This window comes from Mercenaria mercenaria, chromosome 2 (assembly GCF_021730395.1).
Source record: "Mercenaria mercenaria strain notata chromosome 2, MADL_Memer_1, whole genome shotgun sequence".
NCBI classification, from domain to species: Eukaryota; Metazoa; Mollusca; class Bivalvia; order Venerida; family Veneridae; genus Mercenaria; species Mercenaria mercenaria.
Genome location: NC_069362.1, coordinates 108,131,431 through 108,155,766, shown reverse-complemented (window position 1 = coordinate 108,155,766; position 24,336 = coordinate 108,131,431). Strand labels below are relative to the sequence as shown.

General features: G+C 37.9%; 1 protein-coding gene across 1 annotated transcript; it reads left to right on the top strand.

Moving 5' to 3' along the window:
- The first annotated feature begins 4,708 nt into the window (after positions 1–4,708).
- LOC128555334 (brain protein I3-like) lies at positions 4,709–12,372 on the top strand. Its single transcript, XM_053537483.1, has 4 exons — positions 4,709–4,795; positions 10,192–10,258; positions 11,228–11,403; positions 11,945–12,372. The coding sequence occupies exons 2-4, from the start codon at positions 10,231–10,233 to the stop codon at positions 12,071–12,073; spliced, it is 333 nt and encodes a 110-aa protein (XP_053393458.1). The 5' UTR covers positions 4,709–4,795; positions 10,192–10,230; the 3' UTR covers positions 12,074–12,372.
- The last annotated feature ends 11,964 nt before the right edge of the window (positions 12,373–24,336 follow it).

Genomic DNA, 24,336 nt, shown 5'->3' with positions numbered 1-24,336 from the left:
CTAAATTACCCCCTGTACTTTTAACAAACTTTGATTTCATTTTTCCACAAGATGAACAGGGAGCCATTTCATTTTTCTCCCGTTTTTGTTGTAACATAATGAGATTTATATATCAGTAAATCTTTTTTCTTTTAAACAAAAATTTTTTTTTGATTCATTTATATTATATGTATTTAAAATTATTAAAAAAGCATTTTTACTAAAAAATGGGTTCCGGCAGGAAATCGAACCTACACCCCCCTAAATTGTGATTAACACAGAATAATATAATACTTAAATTCTAATACCTCAAAGCGGTTATGTTGTATAACATTAAAGAACTATGTTCGTAAATGTTGTATAAACAACTGAAACCATTCGACGATGCATGGTTGAACAATATCTATTAAAAAAGTGCAAAAGCCGTGTTGCGTACATTTATTTAAACCCCCACGCCAGGTAGAATTTATTACGTGCACACCCGACCCCCGGGGTGAACCATTAGTCCCTTTTCCCAAGAGACCTCATCTGTAGGCTCACCCCTACAGCTGGTTTTTCCTAAATCATCAAACCTGCCCGGTTTTGCAGCCAGAATCACCTTCAACCCCATTGTTCGTTGCTTCCCGAAACCTTCGAAAAAACTAGAGACAAGAACGAAGTAAGGCAATTCAGTGCTATCACGACATTGACGGAAGAATTCTTTATGTGCAGAACCAGTCAATGTCATAACAGCAGGCTGTAACCGTTAACAGACAAGACGACCCAGTGCACAAACCATACTGCAAGCTACCTTTAAACAGACAAGGAAACGTCGGATTAACTTCCGGAAGAAAGCGTAACACAACTCGACTCAATGATATAAAAGTTGAAACCGTTCTTATATAACGTATATTCTTTATTATAATAATGTTATGGTTTTGAAATTATCATAATTTTATTTTTCATGTGTTATAATTTATTCAATTACTTTTTGGTTATAATTTATTCAATTACTTTTTGTTTTTAAATAATAACAACTCCTAAAGTAATTTTATTCTTCCAATATTAATTAAAATAATTTGTATGAATTTCAGTTATCAGAGGGAGATATTACTTGTTTTTTTAATTTCAATTATTAAAGGGAGATAGGTTTGTAAATAACCTGACCTTGTTATATTTGTTATATTTAGCATTTGGTTTTCCAGGTCTGTGTTATTTTTAGTTTGAAATTTTCTTGTTTCATGGATAATTATTAATGTATTTATTGGTACTGTGTACATTTTGTGTCATTTCTAATGTCTTTAACATTTGTTTTATCTATGTAGAAGGATTACAAAACAAGGAAGTAGAAGGGTGATTTAAACAGAAAATAAATGTGGTCTAAATTCAACCACACTATATTTTACTTCCTGTATGTTATATTAGGCCAAACCTATTCTACATTTTATCTCTCGGTGTAGTGTTTAAAGTTTTTAAGTGGAAACTATTTTTGAATAAAAATATATATTTTCTTCATTTGGTTAAACCTAAGGGTTTCGTTTGGTTTAACTAAAGATGATTTAAAAGATTTTGAGGGTACAGGTGTATCGAGTTAGTATTATAAGTTTGGGGTAAGGTTAAGGTGCACTTATAAAATAGAAACAAGAGGTTAACTCATTCTACCCTAATGCCTTATCTCCACTTATGCTCTACTGATATTTATCTAGGAACCACCTAGGAGGCTGATAAGCTAATCTACCTCTGAATACCTAGAGATATTATAAGAGATAGCATTGATTTTGTAGTTGACTGCACAATTTTACTTGGGGTATTGTTGTTAATTAAACACACATGACATCAAATATGTGTTAATAGGTATGGAATTTACATTCTTTGTAAGTTAATTGAATAAGCCACACAGCAAGGTAATTTCATGCAGCTGTGCAATACAGTCATTTTTCAACAGACTGTTGAATTAACATGTATAAGGACACAAAACAAGTGGACACAATCATCAGATTTTTTTTCTGAAAGGTAAACAACATTTATGACTTGCTTGATTTTATTACTTACAGATTTAATCAACAAATAAATACAGATCTTTAAAACTTACTTGAAATATATATTGTTGTCATTTTATATAACTCTAATCTTACAAAATAGTGAATCAGAATTGCATTTATAGAAAAATAGTGAAATCATTATATATGAAGACATAGTAAAACGAATATAAGCAAACGGTTTCACTATTTTAGACAAAAACTATAACTGTCTTGAAAATAAAATTATTTTCGACTAATTGTAAGAAAAACGTTTGTTACGCAAATTTAAATTTCGAAACTATTTCATAAAATTTCTAAATTCGCATGTGTCAAAATAACTGAATAATATACAACACTTTATTCTATTGCACTGGAGACAATTTCAAAGTTTAACATCAATAAATAAACTATTTTAGACAAAAATGTAACTGTCTTGAAAATGAAATGATTTTCGACCAATTTTAAGAAAACTTTGTTATGCAAATTGGAATTTCGAAACTATTTGATAAAATTTCTAAACTTGCATGTGGTGAAAATAGCTGAATAATATACAACACTTTATTCTATTGCACAAGAGACAGTTTCAAAGTTTAACATGAATGAATGAATGAATGAATGAATGAACGAATGAATGAATGAATATTTCATTACATTTCTAAACCAGCATGTGGTCAAAATATGTGAATAATAAACAACACTTTATTCTATTGCACAAGAGACAGTTTCAAAGTTTAACAGAAATAAATAGATAAATAAATGTCACTGATCAATTTACAACTAAAGAAAAAAGAATTTATGTATTTTTTATCATTTTTTTTTCAGCTAAAATACAGAAATAGATATTACAGTGAATCATAGAATTAGTAGGAATTTTCACAATGAAAAATATCAAATATATACTTAAAGGCTTTTTCTCACTCCACACTTATGTTTTTGTTTTTATGTCTGGCAAAATTTAACAGATTTTAATGAAACTTGAATACACTGTTCAGTAGAATTAAATATATAACAACAGCAACAAATGTACATCGTTTTTACAGCTTCCAGTACGAATACATTTATTCCACATCATCCGCCATTTTATATAATGTCTCATGAATGTTACGCAACAAAAATTTTGATCGGTCCAATTTGATAGAAAGAACTTAAAGCATTTATCAAAAGACCAATAAAATGTGACGACTCAATGCGTCACGCGGAATTCAGAGCTACTACTGTGACGACGCATGTACGCGGCATGCGGTATCCAGGTGTAGTTTACAACACCGCTTAGATGTGGCACGCGATATACCGATAAAAATCGGACGACGCATTAATGCGTCGTGCGGGCATAATGAGTTAAGTGAGGTCAAATAACGCCAAAACAAACAATTACTATACTACTTATATTTAAAATACAAACCAGAATAGTCTTCATCATAAATAATGTAGATTCACACAAAATACTCAGTAGTACATGTTATTTTCAGTGAGATACTTGACTTATCGCCCGTGTCCGTAGAATGAGAGCGGTACTGAAAGGGGCATGATACAAAGCATCCAATTCAGTACACTGTTGAAACTGAAACTGCACAGAGACATATTCAAGTGTATTTTTCTTTTAATTACTCTAACCTATAAATGTTGTACCATCATCTACTCATGTTTTCTGAACCCGTATTACCCTACATGGTGGAATTGACTGACTACATTTCCCAGATTTACATTCTATCAGTTTTTCTTTCTTAATTAATGTAAAATAAAGCAAATGAAACCAACGTTTTTGTAGAAATAAAAGTGCATTGTATATTATAGAGAGTCCGCCAAATCGACCGACTAGAGTGATACAGTTTCAGAATACAACAAGTCTGTGATGATACAGGATGTTGTGTAAACCTGTTTGGTGACAGCTGTATTTTGAAAGAAAATGTATAGGTAGGCAACGGCAGTAAAACAGTAAAAAGGAAAGCATTTCATTTAGTTCAAATATATTGTACGTTACTGTTTAATACAATACAATAGTTCCGGGAATATACTTTTTAAAATAATGTATGATTTTAAATACATATTTTCAATGTTGAGTAAGAGTTCAATCAAATACAGTTTTGTTATACATGTAACGGTCATAACTTACTCAGAAATGACTATTTAGAAGGAAGGTCACGTTATTACGGTTATAACTAGCAGCCTACAGAGGATTTTAGTTAGTGGCATTATAAAGTTATAGATGGCCCGACTGTCAATCCATAATGCCGGGTTTCTAATCCCGGTCCAGGAACTGGCAATTTCTCAGATGCTCTTGAGTATCTTCCACCCAACTTAAAGGCCAGCCAGGAAAGACGGCTCCGCGTGTATCGGTACTTTAGATACACCGGACACGTTAAAGACCCAGACTATACACAAAGTTAGCCGGACAAGCCTCACTCTGTCTCTCTGGTCCACTCTGTCTCTCTGGTCAGATCACTAGTACATGATAAAGCGCTCTGTGTGTGACTGCCCTTGTGTGAACCGCATCTGAACGTGTTTATCATGAAAACGGTATATTATTATTATTATTATTATTATTATTATTATCATACCAGATTTATATAGCGCCCTTTTCATGATCAATTTCACGTTCAAAGGCGCTTTACATAGTTCAAATGCAGCCACCCAGGGCGCATATATATGTAAAAGAAATATTTTGCGCAGTATGCATGAATGGACATCCTACATCCGGAAGTTATTTATAGATAATACGGTAAATAAACTTGATACTCACGCATGGTCACATGTTATAAGTTAAACTAGCTAAATTTAGATAAGAAAGAAAAAGGAATATTAAGGGACTTACCGATGTTTGTGAACTTAAATTGTTCTTTTGTTCTGTTTGTGATTTAAACAGCATCAGAAATGACTACATATTTTTAATGTTTTTATTGTATATATATAATGTCCGTAAGATTTTATCACAGTTTAGATAGGCAAAGAAATCATAATAAATCTAGGGTTAAAGTAAGCGGAAACTTGAGATCTATCCGTCATTCTATTATTTTCTTCATGTTCTAATTCATATACAAAGGCTTGGTATAAACCATCTCATTTCAAACGGGCGTTTTCTTATCTCAAAATATGCAGAGTTTAACGTGACACTTTATTATCATATTTCACAATTGTTTGATAACCTATTTAATGTAGTACTAAAGTTTGGCTCAGCTACGCTTCGGATGAACTAAGATAATTTTTACGCAGACGTGCGCTTACAGTTGAGTATGGGGGATACCTTGTTAACAATAATATGCTTTTTAAGTTACTTTCCATGGAATTGCAAGAATTTACATCTTTTATTCATGATTTCGTACTATGCAAACAGCAATTTTATATTCGAATTCCATTTATTTTTCATGGAGTACCGAAACCTATTTTTAGAACGTGAAACTGAATGTATAACTTATTATGCCCCCCTTCGAAGAAGGAGGGGTATATTGTTTTGCAGATGTCGGTCGGTAGGTCGGTCTGTCGGTCGGTCGGAATGTAGACCAATCCGTTTCCGGATGATAACTCAAGAACGCTTGGGCCTAGGATCATGAAAGTTGATAGGGAGGTTGGTCATCACCAGCAGATGACCCCTATTGATTTTGAGGTCTGTATGTCAAAAGTCAAGGTCACAGTGATCCTGAATAGTAAAACGGTTTCCGGATGATAACTCAAGAACACTTGGGCCTAGGATCATGAAAGTTGATAGGGAGGTTGGTAATGACCAGCAGATGACCCCTTTTGATTTTGAGGTCAGTATGTTAAAGGTCAAGGTCACAGTGACCCTGAACAGTAAAACGGTTTCCGGATGATAACTCAAGAACGCTTAGGCCTAGGGTCACGAAAGTTGATAGGGAGGTTGGTCATGACCAGCAGATGACCGCTATTGATTTGAGATCAGTATGTCAAAGGTCAAGGTCACAGTGACCAGGAACAGTAAAATGGTTTCCAGGCAATAACTCTAGAACGCTTGGGCCTAGTGTCAGGAAAATTGATAGTTAGGTTGGCCATGACCAGCAGATGACCCCTATTGCTTTTGAGGTCATTAGGTCAAAGGTCAAGGTCACATTGGCCAGGAACAGTTAAAACGGTTTCTGATCTTCTTTTCTTCAAAACCATAGGGCCTAGGGCTTTGATATTTGGTATGTAGCATAATCTAGTGGTCCTCTACCACGATTGTTCAGATTATTTCCCTGGGGTCAAATATGGCCCCACCCCGGGGGTCACATGGTTTATATAGACTTACATAGGAAAAGACTTTGAAAAACCTTTTGTCCAAAACCACAGGGCCTAGGGCTTTGATATTTTGTATATGACATCATCTAGTGGTCCTCTACTAAGATTGTTTAAGTTATTCCCCTAGGGTCAAATATGACTCCGCCCTGAGGGTCACATGGTTTACATAGACTTATATAGGGAAAAACTTTGAAAATCTTCTTGTCCAAACCACAAAGACTATGGCTTTGATATTTTGTAATGTAGCATCATTTAGTGGTTCTCTACCAAGTTTGTTCAAATTTTCCCTCTAGGGTCAAATATGGCCCCGCCCAAGGGGTCATATGGTTCATATAGACTTATATAGGGAAAAACTTAGAACCTTCATGTCCATAACTTACATCATTCAAATTTGGACCACATGTATAGTTTTGAGTGGCAAGATGAACCTTGACATGAGTTGACCTTGATCTTGACCTAGTGACCTACTTTCACATTTCTGTAGCTACAGCCTTCAAATTTGGACCACATGCATAGGTTTGTGTACCGAAAAAAACTTTGACCTTGTTGTTGACCTAGTGACCTACTTTCACATTTTTGAAGGTACAGGCTTCAGATTTGGACCACATGCATAGTTTTTTGTTCCAAAATAAAATTTGACCTTGATTTTGACCTAGTGACCTACTTTCACATTTCTCAAGCTACAGCCTTCAAATTTGAACCACAAGCATAGTTTTGTGTACTGAAATGAACTTTGATCTTGAGATTGACCTAGTGACCTACTTTCACATTTCTGAAGGTACAGGCTTCAAATTTGGACCACTTGCATAGTTTTGTGTTCCGAAATAAAATTTGACCTTGATTTTGACCGAGTGACCTACTTTCACATTTCTCAAGCTACAGCCTTCAAATCTGAACCACATGCATAGTTTTGTGTACCGAAATGAACTTTGATCTTTAGATTGACATAGTGACCTACTTTCACATTTCTGAAGCTACAGGCTTCAAATTTGGACCGCATGCATATTTTTGTGTTCTGAATTGAAATTTGACATTGATTTTTACCTATTACCTACTTTCACATTTCTCAAGCTACAGCCTTCAAATTTGAGGCACATGCATAGTTCTGTCTACCGAAATGAACTTTGACCTTGAAATTGATCTAGTGACCTGCTTTCACATTTCTCAAGCCACAGCTTTCAAATTTGGATCAAGCCACAGCTTTCAAATTTGGATCACATACACATTGTTTTGAACCGAAATGAAATTTGACATTGATTTTGACCTTGAGCTAGTCTTGAAATTTGGAACATTCAAAAATGGCTCAGTGGATGGCGCCAAGATCACTCTGTAATCTCTTGTTAGGTTACTAGGTTAAAGGTCAAGGTCAGATTAAACCAGAATGTTAGAACTTTTGTTTACAGTGAGCATATAATTTCTGTTCCTTGTGCAATTACTGAATGCATCAAGGGGGGCATTTCGTGTTCGACGACCTCTTGTTTTCGTCTGTTTTCCCATACGTTGGCGACCGCAAGTAGTAGTTACGAGATTTCGTTAGATAATTTGACCGCAACTTGCATGTTTTGGTTACGAAGTATTTAATTTATTACCACGTAATCGTTAAGTTGTTTTACACAACTGTTCTATTGTTCTCTGCGGGTTAATAACCAAAATGAATACCTATATACCATACCTGCGCACGTGCACAAGTATCATACCATACCTGCGCTCGTGCACAGGTATCACACCATACCTGAGCACGTGAAAAGAATGTTAGATGAGTTCAAACTGTAATGTTTATTTCATGCCTGTTATTGTCCCTAAGTATTGACCTGACACTCAAGAATTTTCCGTAAATTAATTCTCGGTGTCCGAAGTTCAATAGCGATATAAATATTGCGTATATATTTCTTTATAATTTTCACAATGTCACATATACAAATAGCTGTGCCGACAAAACGTTTAGCTACTGAACTGCATTTTTGGTTCAACTCCAGCGTACTGACCATTTCCCCCCAAATTTTGTCGGTAGAAATATTGCCATATTTATCTGATCAAACCTTATGGTCTATAAACGTTATGGAAAATGTTGCATAATACAAATTTAGAAGTATGTTAGATAAAAAGACAAAGTATTTCTCACCAGCGTTTCCTGAAAATGAATACTAGATCTACAAGAGAAAACAATAAGATTTCGTCTGAGGTGATTTTGAACCCGTGGTATCGTGCGTGGCAGTCAGACAGCTACCACTATGCCACCGTGCCATTGGTAATTTATATTGGTTATTTCAGGATACAAATATTTCGTGAAATAATGGAGACCCCCGAAAATGCTGGTGAAGAAAAATGAGCGCCAGGTCAATACTTACGGAAAATAGACAATACCTGTGTCAAGTTGAATTTACACATGTATACTTCTTTTTTAAATATTGTTTATTTTGACCTTTGAATTAAGATCGTCATATTTTCATCTACAAGATACATTCACGGCTCAGTACTTAACAGGGAGGAGTAGAAGAAGAAGATAATCATTTTAATTATTGTTGTTAGATGATGATGATGATGATGATGATAACGACCACGACCACGACGAAACCGTAAATGCAGAGTCCGAAACTAAGTTAATCATGAAAAATGTTTTATAAACATGCAACCGAAGTGTGAAGTTGTGCATTAAAAGATAAAATAGAAAACCTCGCAACAAACAATAAATGCATTTACATTGGCGAATTAGCAGAACTTTCATCAACTTTTTTAATATCATTTTACGTATTTCAATTTACCTGCTGAAGTTAAAGTAATTCCCAAAATAATTATTTTCTGACTGGGAGAAGGAAAGACTTATAGATAAATAAATAAATAAATAAATAAAAAGTAAATAAAATGACGTTGTTTTAGTCGGTTACTTACCTCTTAGATCGGTGTTCATGAAATGAAAATACCCGCGCTCGTGCGAATCGTGACTACTCGGTTAGTAACCTACACTAACAACCGGAAATAGATGCCTGCACATTAAATTCCCAGTGTCGTGCATCGAAATCTTTGAAAGTACGCCGATACAATTTTCACAGCTTTAATATTGAAAACAAGATTATTGACCACGTACAAGTAGAACAGATTTTTTTTCAGTAACGAAATTTAATTGTTCAGTGGAAAGTAGCCTCAAAATTCAATATTTCAACCTGTGAAAAGTATTTTCTAAATTGACGAATGTTACGACAGAATCAATCGTGTTCAGCATACTGTACACACCCTTGAATCGTAACCTTGTCTTAGTGTATGTAATGGGTTAGTTTATGATTAACAGTTAACAGAAACAAAAAGACATGGCATATAGACAGGATGAAACTAGCAAAATATGAACACAAGGGGAATAAATATTTCGAACATAGTATACCTTATTTTTGTAATAAGAACATTTACAGATAGTTTAATTTCTATACTATAGTTTTTCGTATTTCTATACAAGTATTCCATATTTCTGTAAGAGTATTTCGTGTTTCTCTTTTATTAGCATTCCTTATTTCTGTACGAATATTCAGTCGTATTTCTACATGAGTATTTATACGAGTATTTCATATTTCTGTACGAGTAGTTCGTATTTCTGTACGAGTATTTCGGATTTCTATACGATTATTTATACGAGTATTTCATATTTCTGTACGAGTATTTCGTATTTCTGTACGAGTATTTATACAAGTATTTCATATTTCTGTACGAGTATTTCGTATTTCTTTACGAGTATTTATGCGTGTATTTTGTATTTCTGTACGAGTATTTCGTACTTCTCTGCGAGTATTTCGTATTCCTATACCTATAGGGGTATTACGTATTTCTATAGATTCGTCACATCGGACTAACTATTGTTAAAAACACTATCTATACGCGTCCAAATAACGTTCCGAGATAACACAACCTTTAAACGTAATTCCACTTAAATTTTAAGACCAACTTCATATAAGTTAAAACTGATTTACGTTGCTATGATTGAATTTCATTTCAGTTTTTCAGATCAGAGAGAAGAATTATCATAACCTGAAAAATGTCAAAACCTGAAGGTCCGCCTCCATGTAAGTATATTTGATCATACTTGATTTTCTAAACTTACAACTTACATCAAGCATATATCATCTCTGGAAAAATAAAATTTGGAAAATTATCGGACCTGGTATGGATCGGTTTAATGAAAACCCTTGTCTTTTTATTATTTTATTATTCGAAAAAACAAGCCAAAATGAATTAAAATATATAGAAACGTGCTACCCTTTTAAATAATACATGCTAGTACATTCCATTAGACTTATTTTAAGGTTGAAAACATGTGTTTTGATAATATTTGATCATACTCATGTCGTCCCAGGTCCGATATCCTTGCCTGTGGAAACAGTTTGGGTGTTAATTTTTCTTAGATTTTGCGCAGTTTTGCTCATCTAAAATGTAATAATACCTTCTTTGAAATCGAATATATGTATATCAACAAATGCTTCATTTGTTCCTTCAACAAGAACATATCCCGCTAGAATTTTACAATAAACATAACAGGCGAATGACCCCATCCCATAGTACAACGATATTTCAATATACATGTATATCCCGTACATGTTAAACTTGCACTACTATAAATGTGTACATATTTGTATTTTGTTATAAAAAAACGTACCGGAAGCATTAAACTGTTTTTTAATTGTAATACATGTATTTAAAAGATGTCCACGGGCGGATGTTGCTATCACATTGACTTTCGCTTTTAGCCTGCTGGCGGCATGTGATTCTGTCTTTGCGACCAGTGCAGACCAAGATCAGCCGGCACTTCCTCCGTGCAGGCTGATCATGGTCCACACTGTTCGCTATTCAATCAGTAAATTTTCAGTGAAACACCCTTTGAATAGTAAATGGTATTGCCCAAATTGAATGATGGACCGTGCAGTCCATTTTAGAAATTTAGCAGGCTAATAGTTAATATATGGAATAAGGCAAACCGATTTTTATTTCCTATGATCATAAAGGATGTTCTTATAGATTTAATTTGTCATTTTAAGCTTACCAACAGTCTGGCTACCCTCCCCAGACTGGGTACCCTCCACAGGCTGGTTACGCTCCACAACAAGGCTATGCACCGCCGCCACCACAAGGATATACACAACAGTCATCTAATGTTGTTGTTGTTACCCAGCCACAGCAAGTTGTCGCCGTTGGAAGTTGTCGAGTCTGTGGGGTAAGATCTAATTTGAAAGTGTGTTAAACCTCTGAAATCTAAACACTGCATACCTCACTGAAGTGACATGCATTTCATGTTATTGCTATTTTTCTGGCAAAGCATTATTCCCCTTTTTCTAAAATAATATCTACATCGTGGTAGTACCACCCCTATATACCTGCCTAAAGTTTGATAATCACAATTCAAGAGTTGACCACAGTACTATCCTACCCTTTTCTCCCTTAACCCTCGATATATGGCATAAATACAGTTGAAACTCATACTCTCAAACTCGCTTATTTTAAAATTCCGGCGATCTCGAAGTCGTTTTGGAATCCCGTCCCGAAAACATGTGCTTATAATATAAATTTTAAGTTGAATTTCGGTTATCTCGAAGTAAAACGCTCGATCCCTTGGAATTCAAGATACCCAATTTCATTTGAATGTATTTTAAAGCTTTCAAAGCAATTTTAAGCAGTTTTTAACCGAAAAGTCAACATGATATATAATTTATATATGTTTATTATACTGGATACAAATAATTTTTTTTTATTTTCAGGTTGGTCATGTTTCAGAAAATTTCACAGGACTGGGTATTATTCTGGCGATTTGTTTCTTTCCACTTGGAGTTCTGTGTTGTTTCCTTTTGATGGAAAAGAGATGTGATAGATGCGGAGCATCATTTTAATGACATGTTTTAGGCCTCGTTAAGGGCATCATTTTTTTGGACGTATTTCAGACTGTTTTATACATCAAATAGTCGCATTCATTTTAAATAAACAAAACGATGATATAAAATCTATAACTGACATTAGTTTATATATCAAAAGAACTGAAATTTGTACAAAAAAAAAACAAAAAAACAAAACAAAACAAAACAAAAACAAAACATTTACATTAATATTGATTCTGTGCACCATTCCAAAGCGTCTTGTTTGTTTGTACTATATTATTATAATTGTGGAAATAAATACAGTTTAAACCAAAGCGTCTCGGACAGACAATTTACCATATTTTTGTGTTTGCGGATGGCTATTCGCTCGGTATGCATATATGTGTTAATGCTAGCATTTAAACGATAGACTTACAGAAAATGGTCATTCATCTTACTGTCACTAAATGCACTAAAGTGCCAAATACTTCCAATGTGAAAACCTGGAGAAACACCATAGTTGACAAGTGAAACATTTCCATAATCGAAAAATTTGAAAAAGTTGAAACATAGTTGTACAAAGTCTATATACTTTCTGTTCTTGAAGAATTTTCAAGGTATATAATTTATATATATTATGTTCTTAAAGATCTATATTCTTGAAAATGTGTTAAGGATTATAATGGTTTAAAAAGGCTATTTACTTTATCATTGAATACCTTTGGAGGTTTAAAACGATTGAAAATATTATTCCATATCCTTGAAGATATTTAAAGTTGAATCACGATTAAAAAAATACTTTACGTCCTTGGCGATTTGAAAGGTGTTAAGAAACCATATTGTATTCATTATAATTTATTGGAAGACCAATATTAGTTTTAAGGCAAAAGATTAATTTTAAGGTAGTAATTTTAATAAAACACAAAAATAAAGTTTCATACATCCAAATTCACATGTCTTGCTGGAACAACCCCAACATTTTGACATTTTACCTTCCTTGTGAAAATGTAGTAGTGCCGTAAATATGTTTTATAGTTTATTTCGTTTATTTCAGTCTCTTCCATTTACATACTTACAATATAAAACATGATATACATGTATATACATAATAAATCACAAGTAAATGGCCATTCAAATTTGAACTACAAGAGACTTACATATCACACATTTCCCCCACATTTTACCATGTATGTCAAATGAGCATCACCGCGTGGCAGCAAATGCAAGTGGCCTATTAAGCAATACAGAACCAGATCAGCCAGCACGCTGAAGTAACCAGGAACAGATCCACAGCATCCTCTCATCCACCACACGGCAATTGTTGTAGTTGATAAGAGAACACTGCAGTCCCCCAACAGGCCACACGGAGGCGCCGGACGACCAAATCCACACCACCCATATAGGCCTAACTAAACTAAAGGAACCAGCCTGGGTATCATCTGGTCTAGTCGCATAATGGCGGACAGTTAATTAGGGACTTTTTTATTCATCTGAGATGGCAATCCAGGTATTTGTTAGTACTATTTTTGTTTTAAATTTCATTGTGGATATATTGCTGACATTCTAGTAGAATAATCAAGAGGGAAGGCTGTATTTTGTGAAGTAAAATCCAATGAAAGCAAGCGTAGTAATATGGGTTCATGACCGGGTCATTTTTGATGTAGTTTTACAGTAAACAAATGTGACAGGAGAAATCTTTCTTAGAAGATACATGACCCCTACTTTTCTTGACCTTTTTTGATGGTTTAAAGACTACTCTTTAAAATGAGGTAAGGAACTGCAATTTAAAATGGGCCTGGCTATATGTGACAACTCTGTAAACATTGTCTGTTTTATATAGAATATATAGGGAGTATTGTTTACGCTATTGTGACCTATATAGTCCCATACATTGGCCCACAAACGGCAGTACTCTTAACTTTAACACCATATTTACCAATTTAATCAATTCTCATATACAAAATGTACTACAGTAAAAAGCAAGGCATGTCTGTTAATCACAACACAATGATTGTGTCTAAAATTTATATAAAATATAGGTTATAAGACACTGCACAAGGTTAGACAGGTGCACTAAATGTGCGCTAGTAAAAATGACTTAAGAAATCAAGTATCCCCACCAATCAAATTGGTAGAGAATAGACTAGCAGACATCTCTTACTTAACATTAAAATAATTTGACTATTAAAAAAAATCTGCATACAATAGAGTAAAATATTTATAGATAAATAAAAGCCTATCTATACAGGTGCATTAAACTGTATTTATACCATATAATGTATTATGTTTGATTTACCTGTAACACTATACGATAACGTTACATTTTCTGAATGCAATCAGCACACCAGATAATACTGACGAAGAAGAAGACACAAATAAAAACGAATGGAACCTGTTTTTATTACTAAAGCTTTTCACATTTGAGCCGTGCCATGAGAAAACCAACATAGTGGCTTTGCGACCAGCATGGATCAAGACCAGCCTGCGCATCCGCGCAGTCTGGTCAGGATCCATGCTGTTCGCTTTCAAACCCTATTGTAATTAGAGAAACTATTAGCGAACAGCATGGATCCTGACCAGATTGCGCGGATGCGCAGGCTGGTCTGGATCCATGCTGGTCGCAAACCCACTATGTTGGTTTTCTCATGGCACGGCTCAAATTTTATTTCAGGTATGGGGTCAGGTATCGTTTCTATTTTTAGTTTCCGTGTGTTGTGACAATTAAAATCGGAATTTCTATTTATAGTATCTAACTATTACATCTCCACTCAATACAGACAGCGGCCTTTATTGTTGTATAACAAGTTACCTTAAGTTTCTCATTGTAAAGGTAAAGCAAAATGTTCGAAAGTGTTAGCTGTGTTATTTAGTTACTCCCCGTATAGAATGTCACGGTAAGAAAATGAAAAAAATTGAAAAAACAACTAATGATTTGAGTTCATCTGAATACAGACAATGGCCTTTCTAGAATTTGTAGGATCTAAATCTGTTTCAATATATCCTTTGTGCTAAAACACCATACACTATGCACTATCAAACTGTTATGTTAGTATAAATATCCTAGAAGTAAAACATGTTATTCAATTGTTTTTGAATTATCGTTAGAATTCGCGATATTTCCAAGGTTATAAATGAAATGACACATACCTGTAACAGTTTAACTCCTGAATATCATGTCACACAGTCTATTTCTATGATGTAGATCTATCATATCCTTGTAGTTTATATCCGAACACCACTACACTATGGCGCAAGATTCGCACAAATCACAGTGTTAATCGAAATATGTAAAGAAAAAAATATTAAAATAATTATAGGAAATAACAATGATATCATTATACTACTATACATAACATAATACTTGTCTAAGTCGATTCTTAACGAAAAGCATGTGGAATAAACCTTGGATGGACGCATCTGGCTTAGCAATGTACAGGTTTAGCTTTGTGTTGATTCTCGTTGACGATTTCGTGAAAGTTTCCTTACTTTTTGATTTACATTAGAAAATGTCGTAAAGCGAAGTGTATGTATTGTCATATACGTATGAAAAAGTTCCAAATACCATAAGAATGGAATTATTTTATTTGCCGCAAGAACACGTGCATTAAATTTTATTTAAATTTATTTGTTTTGGTAAAAAATATGATTTTCCCTAATTTCCACATCGTGGACGGAGAAAGTACATTATTGCCTTAATTAAGGCAAAGGAGATACATTCTTAGGCTATTTGAATTTTTACAACAATTATGGAATTACGCTTCTGTAAACAAAATAAACGGGGGAATAAAGGTAAAGAGTAGGAACAACTTTTTTTCTAGTCACACTAAACTGCTCTAAGATGTTATGCTCGTTCGATTGAACATATATTTCAATAACTCAGCTTTTATGTTTGATTTATATATTTGGCTACTTTGTCACGAATGCTAAGAAATTAAGATAAGGACTGGTGTCTCTAAACTATCACTATATCGACAAATCTAATCGTTAATGTTGTATTACAGAAAAATGAGCCGCACCATGAGAAAACCTACATAGTGCATTTGCGATCAGAATGGATTCAGACCAGCCTGCGCATCCGCGCAGTCTGATCAGGATCCATGCTGTCCGCTAACGGTTTTTCTAATTGCAATAGGCTTTGAAAGCGAACAGCATGGCTCCGGATGCTGGTCGCAAACTCACTATGTTGGTTTTCGCATGGTGCGGCTCAAATGGAAATCCAGATAAAAGGAAGTAGCCTTACTCGTACAATTTGTCAGACAGGACAGATTAAGATGATGCTTGGCTGAATTAGCTAAGGAACAGAAATCGATAGGTCTTAATTGACGACTGTCGTAACAATAAGATGTGATATGTTACAGAACATGTAACTGTGTCTTTTTATATGCCCGCTATCTTTGGATGATGGACTGGTCTGAAGATAAATGAAGGAATCCAACTGGCTTTCGGAAGAATTGATGTCTTTCTTCGTCCGCATCAAACTATTTAAAGTTATCTTAATCAACATACGAGTACGGGTGTTAAAGAGATTTGTGAAAAAAAATGCGGGCCGGTTTGGGGAGGGTGGCATCAGTCAGCACTGATGTCTGAAGTTACATGATACAGAAGAACATATTCATGTAACATAGAAAAATAGAAATTATACGAAGTAAGATCCGGAAAAAGTTCAAAACACCCATCTAGGATAGTACCAAAATTACGTATTTTAGCAAACTACAGTTTTTTTTACAATAAAAATGGAAAAATATCAAACAGTAAGCAGTTACCTGCACATACAATAATTTGTCTTATTATTTTAAAATAAAGACATCGATTAGCATGCACAATTCTGTCATGTAAACATCATTTTATTATTCTATAATTTTTCGTTTGGTATGGGATATGTGTGTAAACAATTTGTTAAATACTTTCTATAGAAAAGATGTTTTGTTTTCACGCAAAAGCTATTGAAGGTCAACTTAGTGAAATTGATATTGCCTGCATTACAGTTATTATCCAGACGATAAAACATTTTTTTTTTGCCGTTAACAAGTACAGTAACGGTAAAAACCCAACATTCAGACCACGCCTTAATTAAGACTGGCCCTCAATTAGGACCCACTTTTATATGTAGTACCCTCACGGTAGTATTTTTCCCGGCGACTGACCTTGGTGCTACGTTGTTCCTGGTAATTCTGCACGTTTTTCCAAGTGTTTTGTTCGTTTTACTTTTGACTAATTCTTCGTTTGGTTCTATATCTCATTTTATTACGGTGTTCCGTTTGGACAATCGTGACTTTTTATTCAATACTAAACCGCGATGCACGATGGTACGATGACGAAAACGCGATGGCGCGATGGCACGATGATGAAACAACGATGGTATGATGGTGAAAACGCGATGGTACGATGATGAAATCGCGATGGTGCGATGGTACGATGGTGAAATGTCGATGTAATATCGAGTTTTCATCATCGAACCATCATGTTTTCACCATCGCACCATCGTGTCATCGCGTTTTCATCATCGTACCATCGTGCCATCGCGTTTTCACCATCGTACCATCGCGTTTTCACCATCGTACCATCGCGGTTTCACCATCGTACCATCGCGTTTTCACCACCGTGCCATCGCGTTATCATCATCGTACCATCGTGGTTTCACCATCGTACCATCGCCTTCCGGTTAGAAATGCGTAGTCCCGTACACTTGTATTTTTGTCAACAATAGATGCATGTAACTCAATGTATTTTGTGAGAAGAAATTTACCATTTAGATTCTGCTGTTTTGCAAAATGTTTTACAAAATGTTCAGTGCTCAGTTCATTAAAACTGTAAAATCTTCAAGACCACGTCTTTTGTATTTTATGTATACATGAAAGTATATAAAAAGCTGGGTGTAATAGTCACATGGTATTATTCAAACTCAGCTTATTCTTGTTAATAGGATGTAGAAGGTACATAGTGCAATGTGAAAATGAGATTGTATCAAGCCTGTATCTTACTGACACATATACTGTACCACTGCGCATAACCACTGGAAGGCGATGGTACGATAGTGAAAATGCGATGGTACGATGGTGATAACGCGATGGTACGATGGTGAAAATGCGATGGTACGACGATGAAAACGCGATGACACGATGGTGAAAACGCGATGGTACGATGATGAAAACGCGATGGTACGATGATACGATTGTGAAAACGCGATGGTACGATGATGAAAACGCGACATTACATCGACATTTCACCATCGTACCATCGCACCATCGCGTTTTCACCATCATACCATCGTACCATCGTCGTTGTTTCATCATCGTGCCATCGCGTTTTCGTCATCGTACCATCGTGCATCGCGGTTTAGTCTTAAAAAAAGTCACGATTGTCCAAACGGAACACCGTATATTTTAGTTTTAAAGGCTGTTAATAATGCAAGACAGGCAAGTACCCTAGATATTTATTTTATTATGTACCAGGTTAAATCAGACAATGTAAACATTGTGCTTTTTATGTTGTTTTATCGTGTGCTGATTGAACGAAATTATTTTGTAAGCTCATTTTTTACTCGAATCTTAGAAACAGATGCTGCACATCTCAGTAGGGTGTTAGATATCGGGAGAAATCCAATCATAAGGGTCTGTTATAAGCTTTCCATCAGGTGTATAAGAGTGCAACGGGTGAATATAGGTCAACAGAAAGCATTTCATACGCCTACAATGTATTAGAAATCGTATAACAAACAGCTAACTTGCCGTTTGATCTTTTGCCAATATCCTTAATCTTGTACTTTGTTTTTCAATCTACATGCATTTAGTTAAACTAGATGAACATAACTGTAGTAGACGTGGAACCCGTCCATTCCATAAATTTATACACAAAAACAGGGGATACAGTCCAACGCGGGAGTTGTTGCATGCTGGGATCGCGCACAGAGAGAGTCAGCCATTACGGACTACTATCGAATACAGCTGAGTGCGTTATTCACAAGTTTTAACTACAAAGTGTCATCCAACCTGAGTTAGACTCGGTAAGTTAACTGACAATTACTGGGTGTCACTTTAATTGTGTCAGAAGTAAGCGTGAACGGACATTTCGCCTGCAATCTTCGTCAATTGAGGAGAAAGCTGCGAGCACCTGCTCCGTGACGGTCGCTGACCCAACGTTGAGAAATCCTTTGTGCAGCTTTGACAGTAGCTGATTTCGATTCAAATCGATCGGTAAAGGGAATAAGGTGCCCTTTATCGATAGATTTTGCAAAAATAAGGTGTAGTTTCCTTATATTTTGCAGCAGAAGTCGGCGTGGGAAACAGACAACTGCGCATGCGCTAGGCCGGAAGTACAACAAGTAAACATTGCAGGAGCGGATCATCGTGACCTCTTCCAAGCTGTTGTGCATCCCCCCTGGTCCTTGCCCATTTTTAAATTAAATTTGGGACATTCTTGATTTATTAAAGGGGAGAGGGTCTGTGGCTGTATAGTTGTTGTTTATTTTTGTTTTTCAGGTAAATTTCAGAATATCCAAAAGATGGATTTTTCTGAAATCAGTATGTTTGAGACCAGTTGGCCAAAGAAGGTGCGCATTAATTTGCGACACCTACAGAATTGATGCAGATCCTGGATAAAAGCTAGGCTTGCCCAGTTGATTGTACAAATAAGGGACAGCAGTGGGAACATAACACCGGAGATTTTAGTAAGTATCTCTAGGGGTTCAGTGAAAACAAATGCCTTGGACAGAGTTGACTTTCGCCCGAATAAGGCACTTACATCTGGTCTTGACGATGAGGTAAGTCCACCTGCGGTAGAGGAGTTTGACTTCCTTCCGTCTGTTCCAAAGTCAGCTGATATAACAGACACATTGGAACCTTTGAACACTTTGGTGAAGCCCCATGTCGGTGAAGAAGCTTCACCGGCAGCCAAACCAGAGGTGTTTTCATCAGTTGCCGGTTTGCCTGAGCCTGAAATAAGTGTTGGTTATTTTCCCACCCTGTCTAACCCTGCGATGAGTGGAAGCGGTGGTGCTGGACTTTCGACTGCGGCTGGCACTTACACTGTGGGACAGCACAGTGTGCGTGCTTCCATGGTGGGCGGCTCAACACCGGTATTTAGCACGGCTACCAGTGGTGTGCCTTCCACAGGGGTGCATCGTACATATAGGGTACACACTCCTGTGAGGGACACAACACCGAAGCAGCTTAGATTCAGATCTGGTGAATCGAGTTCTTCGGACAGTGAAAGCAGCTCTGATGGTGAAGTTAGTACACGGCCAGGCCGTAGTTCTAGCTCAAAGACAAGTACAGATGAGGGTCTTCTAGTGCGACGGAAGCGCGCTAGAGATGTTATCAACACATTGCCAAGAAATCTTTGTTATGATGGTAAGGGTAACTGGGCTGCATTTAAGCAAAAGTTTGTTCGTTACGCAGAAGCTTGCGAATGGACAAAAAAGGAGCGCTTAAATTGTCTGTGTTGGAGTCTTACAGGTGCGGCTGCAGATTTCTATGCAGTGCTTACCGACCATAGAGAGCATCTGTCTTACCATAGGTTGATGTGCAAGCTGGAAAGTAGATTTGGTGCAAAAGAGCTTCCGGCTACAGCACAGGTGCGGTTTCAGCAAGCGTCACAGTCCCAGGGGGAGTCCCTGGAGGACTGGTCAGATAGAATTTTAACCTTGGCAACAAAGGCGTTCCGTGATTTGCCGGAACATTACTCAAATCAGCAAGCAGTAACTCGCTTCTGCCAGGGTTTGAGTGATAGGGAAGCTGGCCACCATGTATGTATGTCAGAGCCTGTGACCATGGAACAGGCAATAAATGGCGTCCGCCGTTATCAACAGGTTCACCAGGCCATGTTTGGTAAGGTAAAACGCGATAAGCGCAAGGCTGATACTGACGAGGACCGCCATGCAGTGTATGCGGTGGAGGACAGATCAGCTTCGCACAATAGAGGGGGGACAGGAAGTGCAGCCACTCCTGATCTATCCTCTCTTGAAAGCATGATGGGCAAGTTGCAACAGCAATTAGAAAAGAAGTTGCAGCTGGGGCTGGAGAAGGTATCTGCTGAAATGAAACAGCAGACTAACAGGCGAAAGTCACCTGTTAGACGCCGACCAATGTCTGGAGCATGTTATGGTTGTGGCGAAAAGGGGCATTTCATTAGAAATTGTCCAAAGGGAGCAGACAAGGGTGCGGCCAACCAGCCTTTAAACAAGAAAGGGTCGAGTTCGAAGGCCGACACTCGATCCGGAAAGGACCAGGCCTAAAAGAGGCAACTGAAAAGGACCCGGGTGTTGGGGTGTCACATTGCCAGGCAGTGCACCCTTCCACTCCTGATCCGCCAGTGGCAGATGACACCATGGTGAACAGTCTGCCGGATGGTGATGCATTGGTGCAAAATGCATCTGAGGGGGGCAGTGCTTGGTGAGCCTAGTCTACTGGATAGTCCAGTGCCAGGTATCACTGAAGCAGTGTTAGAACCATTACGCTTAGTGAATTCACAGGGTATAACCGGTAGCGGCGCTGAAGCGGTTGTGCAGGGGAAAATTGACAATGGTCAGCCTGAAGTAGTGTTGACTAAGGATTCTGGCTTGAAGGGTGCTGAACAGGGTGAGGGACCGAAGGAGACTGGCAGTGGTGAACTTGAGGAGTTCAAGGTTTGCCAGCTGACGTTAGCCTCGCAGTTTAGCATGAAGGTTCAAGTTGGGGATCAAGCGGTTACAGCAGTTGTAGATACCGCAGCGCAGGCGACCATTATTTCAGATAAGGTGTACGACGCCCTGCAAAGGAAACCTAAGAGGCTACGCACAGCGCAGCTCATGACAGCAGGCCGCAAGATGGGCATGAAGGGTTTCGTAGTGGGCCCAGTTAAACTGAAAATAGGGGAGCAATGGTACAGGGAGCAATTATATGTAGCTCCAATTGAACAAGAAATGCTTCTTGGTTTTGACTTACTTCGTCGATGGTCTGCCATGTTAGACATGGGCCGGGGCATATTGACGTTTGAATGCCAGGTTATCAACTTAAATGTTGGGGAGCGTGGTGAGGTACCAGATGTTGCTCGGGTTACAGTTGCTAAGCGTCAGGTCATTCCGCCAAATTCAGTCATGAGGGTTAAATGTAGCCTGGATCAGAAGATGCCAGACTATGTTGTAGAGCCCGTTGATAATATGAAAGTCCTTGTTCCACGGGTAGTCCGTGGTGCAGGGGCGGAGCCATTGATGTGTGTTATGAACACCAGTGATAGATACCGGTTGCTTCGGAAGGGTATGGAAATTGGCAGAGCCTACCCAGTTGATGGTTTCCTAGACAGCAACCATGATAGCTGTGATGAAACACCGGGGGCGTGTGAGGTCATGGAGGGTTCACCGGATAGTCCGGATGAATCCGATACATTGACCAATGGTATTCCAGACCATTTGCAGCAGGTGTATGTGGACTCAAGCAAGCACTTGAGTGAAGATCAGAAAATTCAGTTAGCGCAGCTGCTAATTGAGTTTCAAGAGGTATTTGCAAGGGATGAGTTCGACTTAGGGAAGTTCACTAAGATTGAACATAGCATTGACACGGGTGATGCAAAGCCTGTTAGACAGCGTATGCGTCGAACCCCAGCTACTTTTGTAGGGGAGGAAGAGGCCCACCTTGAGAAAATGCTCAAGGCGGGTGTCATACAAGAATCAACTTCAGAGTGGGCTTCAGCACCGGTCCTGATCCGGAAGCGTGATCAATCGGTCAGATGGTGCATCGATTATCGCTTATTAAATGACGTCACGCTTAAGGACGTATTTCCGTTGCCCTTGGTAGATGACTGCCTTGATACTTTGGCTGGCAGTGTGTGGTTTTCTAAGTTAGATGCCAACTCTGCATACTGGCAGGTAAATATCAAGGAGGAAGATAGGAAGAATACTGCCTTTATCACAAAGTACGGAGTGTACGAGCATGTGAAAATGGGCTTTGGACTCTGTAATGCACCAGCAACCTATGCTAGAGTGATGAATCTGGTCCCAAGGGGGCTAAACTGGAAGACAGTCTTAGCTTTCCTTGATGATGTGCTAGTGCTAGGTAAGACGTTTCAGGAACATCTTACTAATCTAGCAGATGCTCTTGGGCGGTTCAGAGATAATGGTCTGAAATTGAAGCCAAAGAAGTGCTTACTTTTCCAAAGGGAAGTAGATTTCCTTGGAAGAGTTGTAAGTAGCAATAGTTTGGCGATGTCTGATGTTGATGTGGCGGTAGTGCAAGAGTGGCCTGTACCTACATGTTCTAAAGATGTGGAAAGCTTCATGGGTCTGGTCAACTATAATAGGACTTTTGTCCATGGCTTTGCGCAGTTGGCAGAACCACTGTACAGTGTCGTGGGTAAAAAGAAGTTTCGATGGGACACAGAGCAACAAGAGGCATTTGATGCTTTGAAACAGGCTCTCACTGAACCACCAGTGCTGGCATTGCCAAACCAGACAGACAAGTTTATCTTGGACACGGATGCCTCAGACAAAGCTGTAGGGGCTGAGCTAATTCAGGTTCAAGATGGCGTTGAACGGGTTATTGCGTATGGTAGCTTTGCGCTTAACCGCGAACAACGCAGGTATTGTGTCACGAGGAAAGAACTGTTGGCTGTAGTGAGATTCACACGCCAGTATAGACACTATCTGTTGGGTAGAAGATTCACGGTCAGGACTGACCATTCTAGCTTAACTTGGTTAATGCGGTTCAGAGAACCACAAGGGCAACTCGCAAGATGGCTCGAGGAGCTATCGCAGTATGATATGGTGTTGAAGCACCGTCCAGGCCAGAAGCACGGGAACGCAGATGCCTTGTCCAGGATGCCGGCAAGTGATGGACAGTGTGTAGCGTTTATTGCTGGGGTGGAGCCTGGAGATTTGCCTTGTGGAGGTTTGACTACTGCGTTAGGGCACATAACAAAAACTGGGGATCGTTTGTCGATCAGGTGGACACTGCAGTACCATTGGCTTCGCAAGGGGTGCAGGTATTAGCGGCTGACAATGGCCATGTCAGTCCGGGAATCCGCATCAGGGGCGACCAAGGGGGTAACTTGGCAGCCCACCACACTGAGGGTTTGAGGCAAACTGCACAAAATCAGTTAGGCAACAGTGGCAAGACGGCTCAGACCGAGGGGTCAGACAACTCAATCAGAGAATCGAAGCAGGAGGTGGCACAAGCCTGTGACGTTGAGGTTGAGCAGGGTGCTTGCGGCGGTGCAGATGATGAGGGGTATCTGTACCTACCCTGGGATCCAGGGGGTGCAGATGATTATATCACCCCGGTAGACCAGCATAAGCAGGTGTGCGGTATCAAGGATACCGCTCAGCCTGT

What these genes read in the sequence shown, in the direction of transcription:
- LOC128555334 (XM_053537483.1), top strand. Translation starts at nt 10,231, where the DNA reads ATGTCAAAACCTGAAGGTCCGCCTCCAT. An exon ending in ACCTGAAGGTCCGCCTCCAT is followed by an intron (nt 10,259 to 11,227) that starts GTAAGTATATTT and finishes TGTCATTTTAAG; the next exon opens with CTTACCAACAGTCTGGCTAC. An exon ending in GAAGTTGTCGAGTCTGTGGG is followed by an intron (nt 11,404 to 11,944) that starts GTAAGATCTAAT and finishes TTTTATTTTCAG; the next exon opens with GTTGGTCATGTTTCAGAAAA.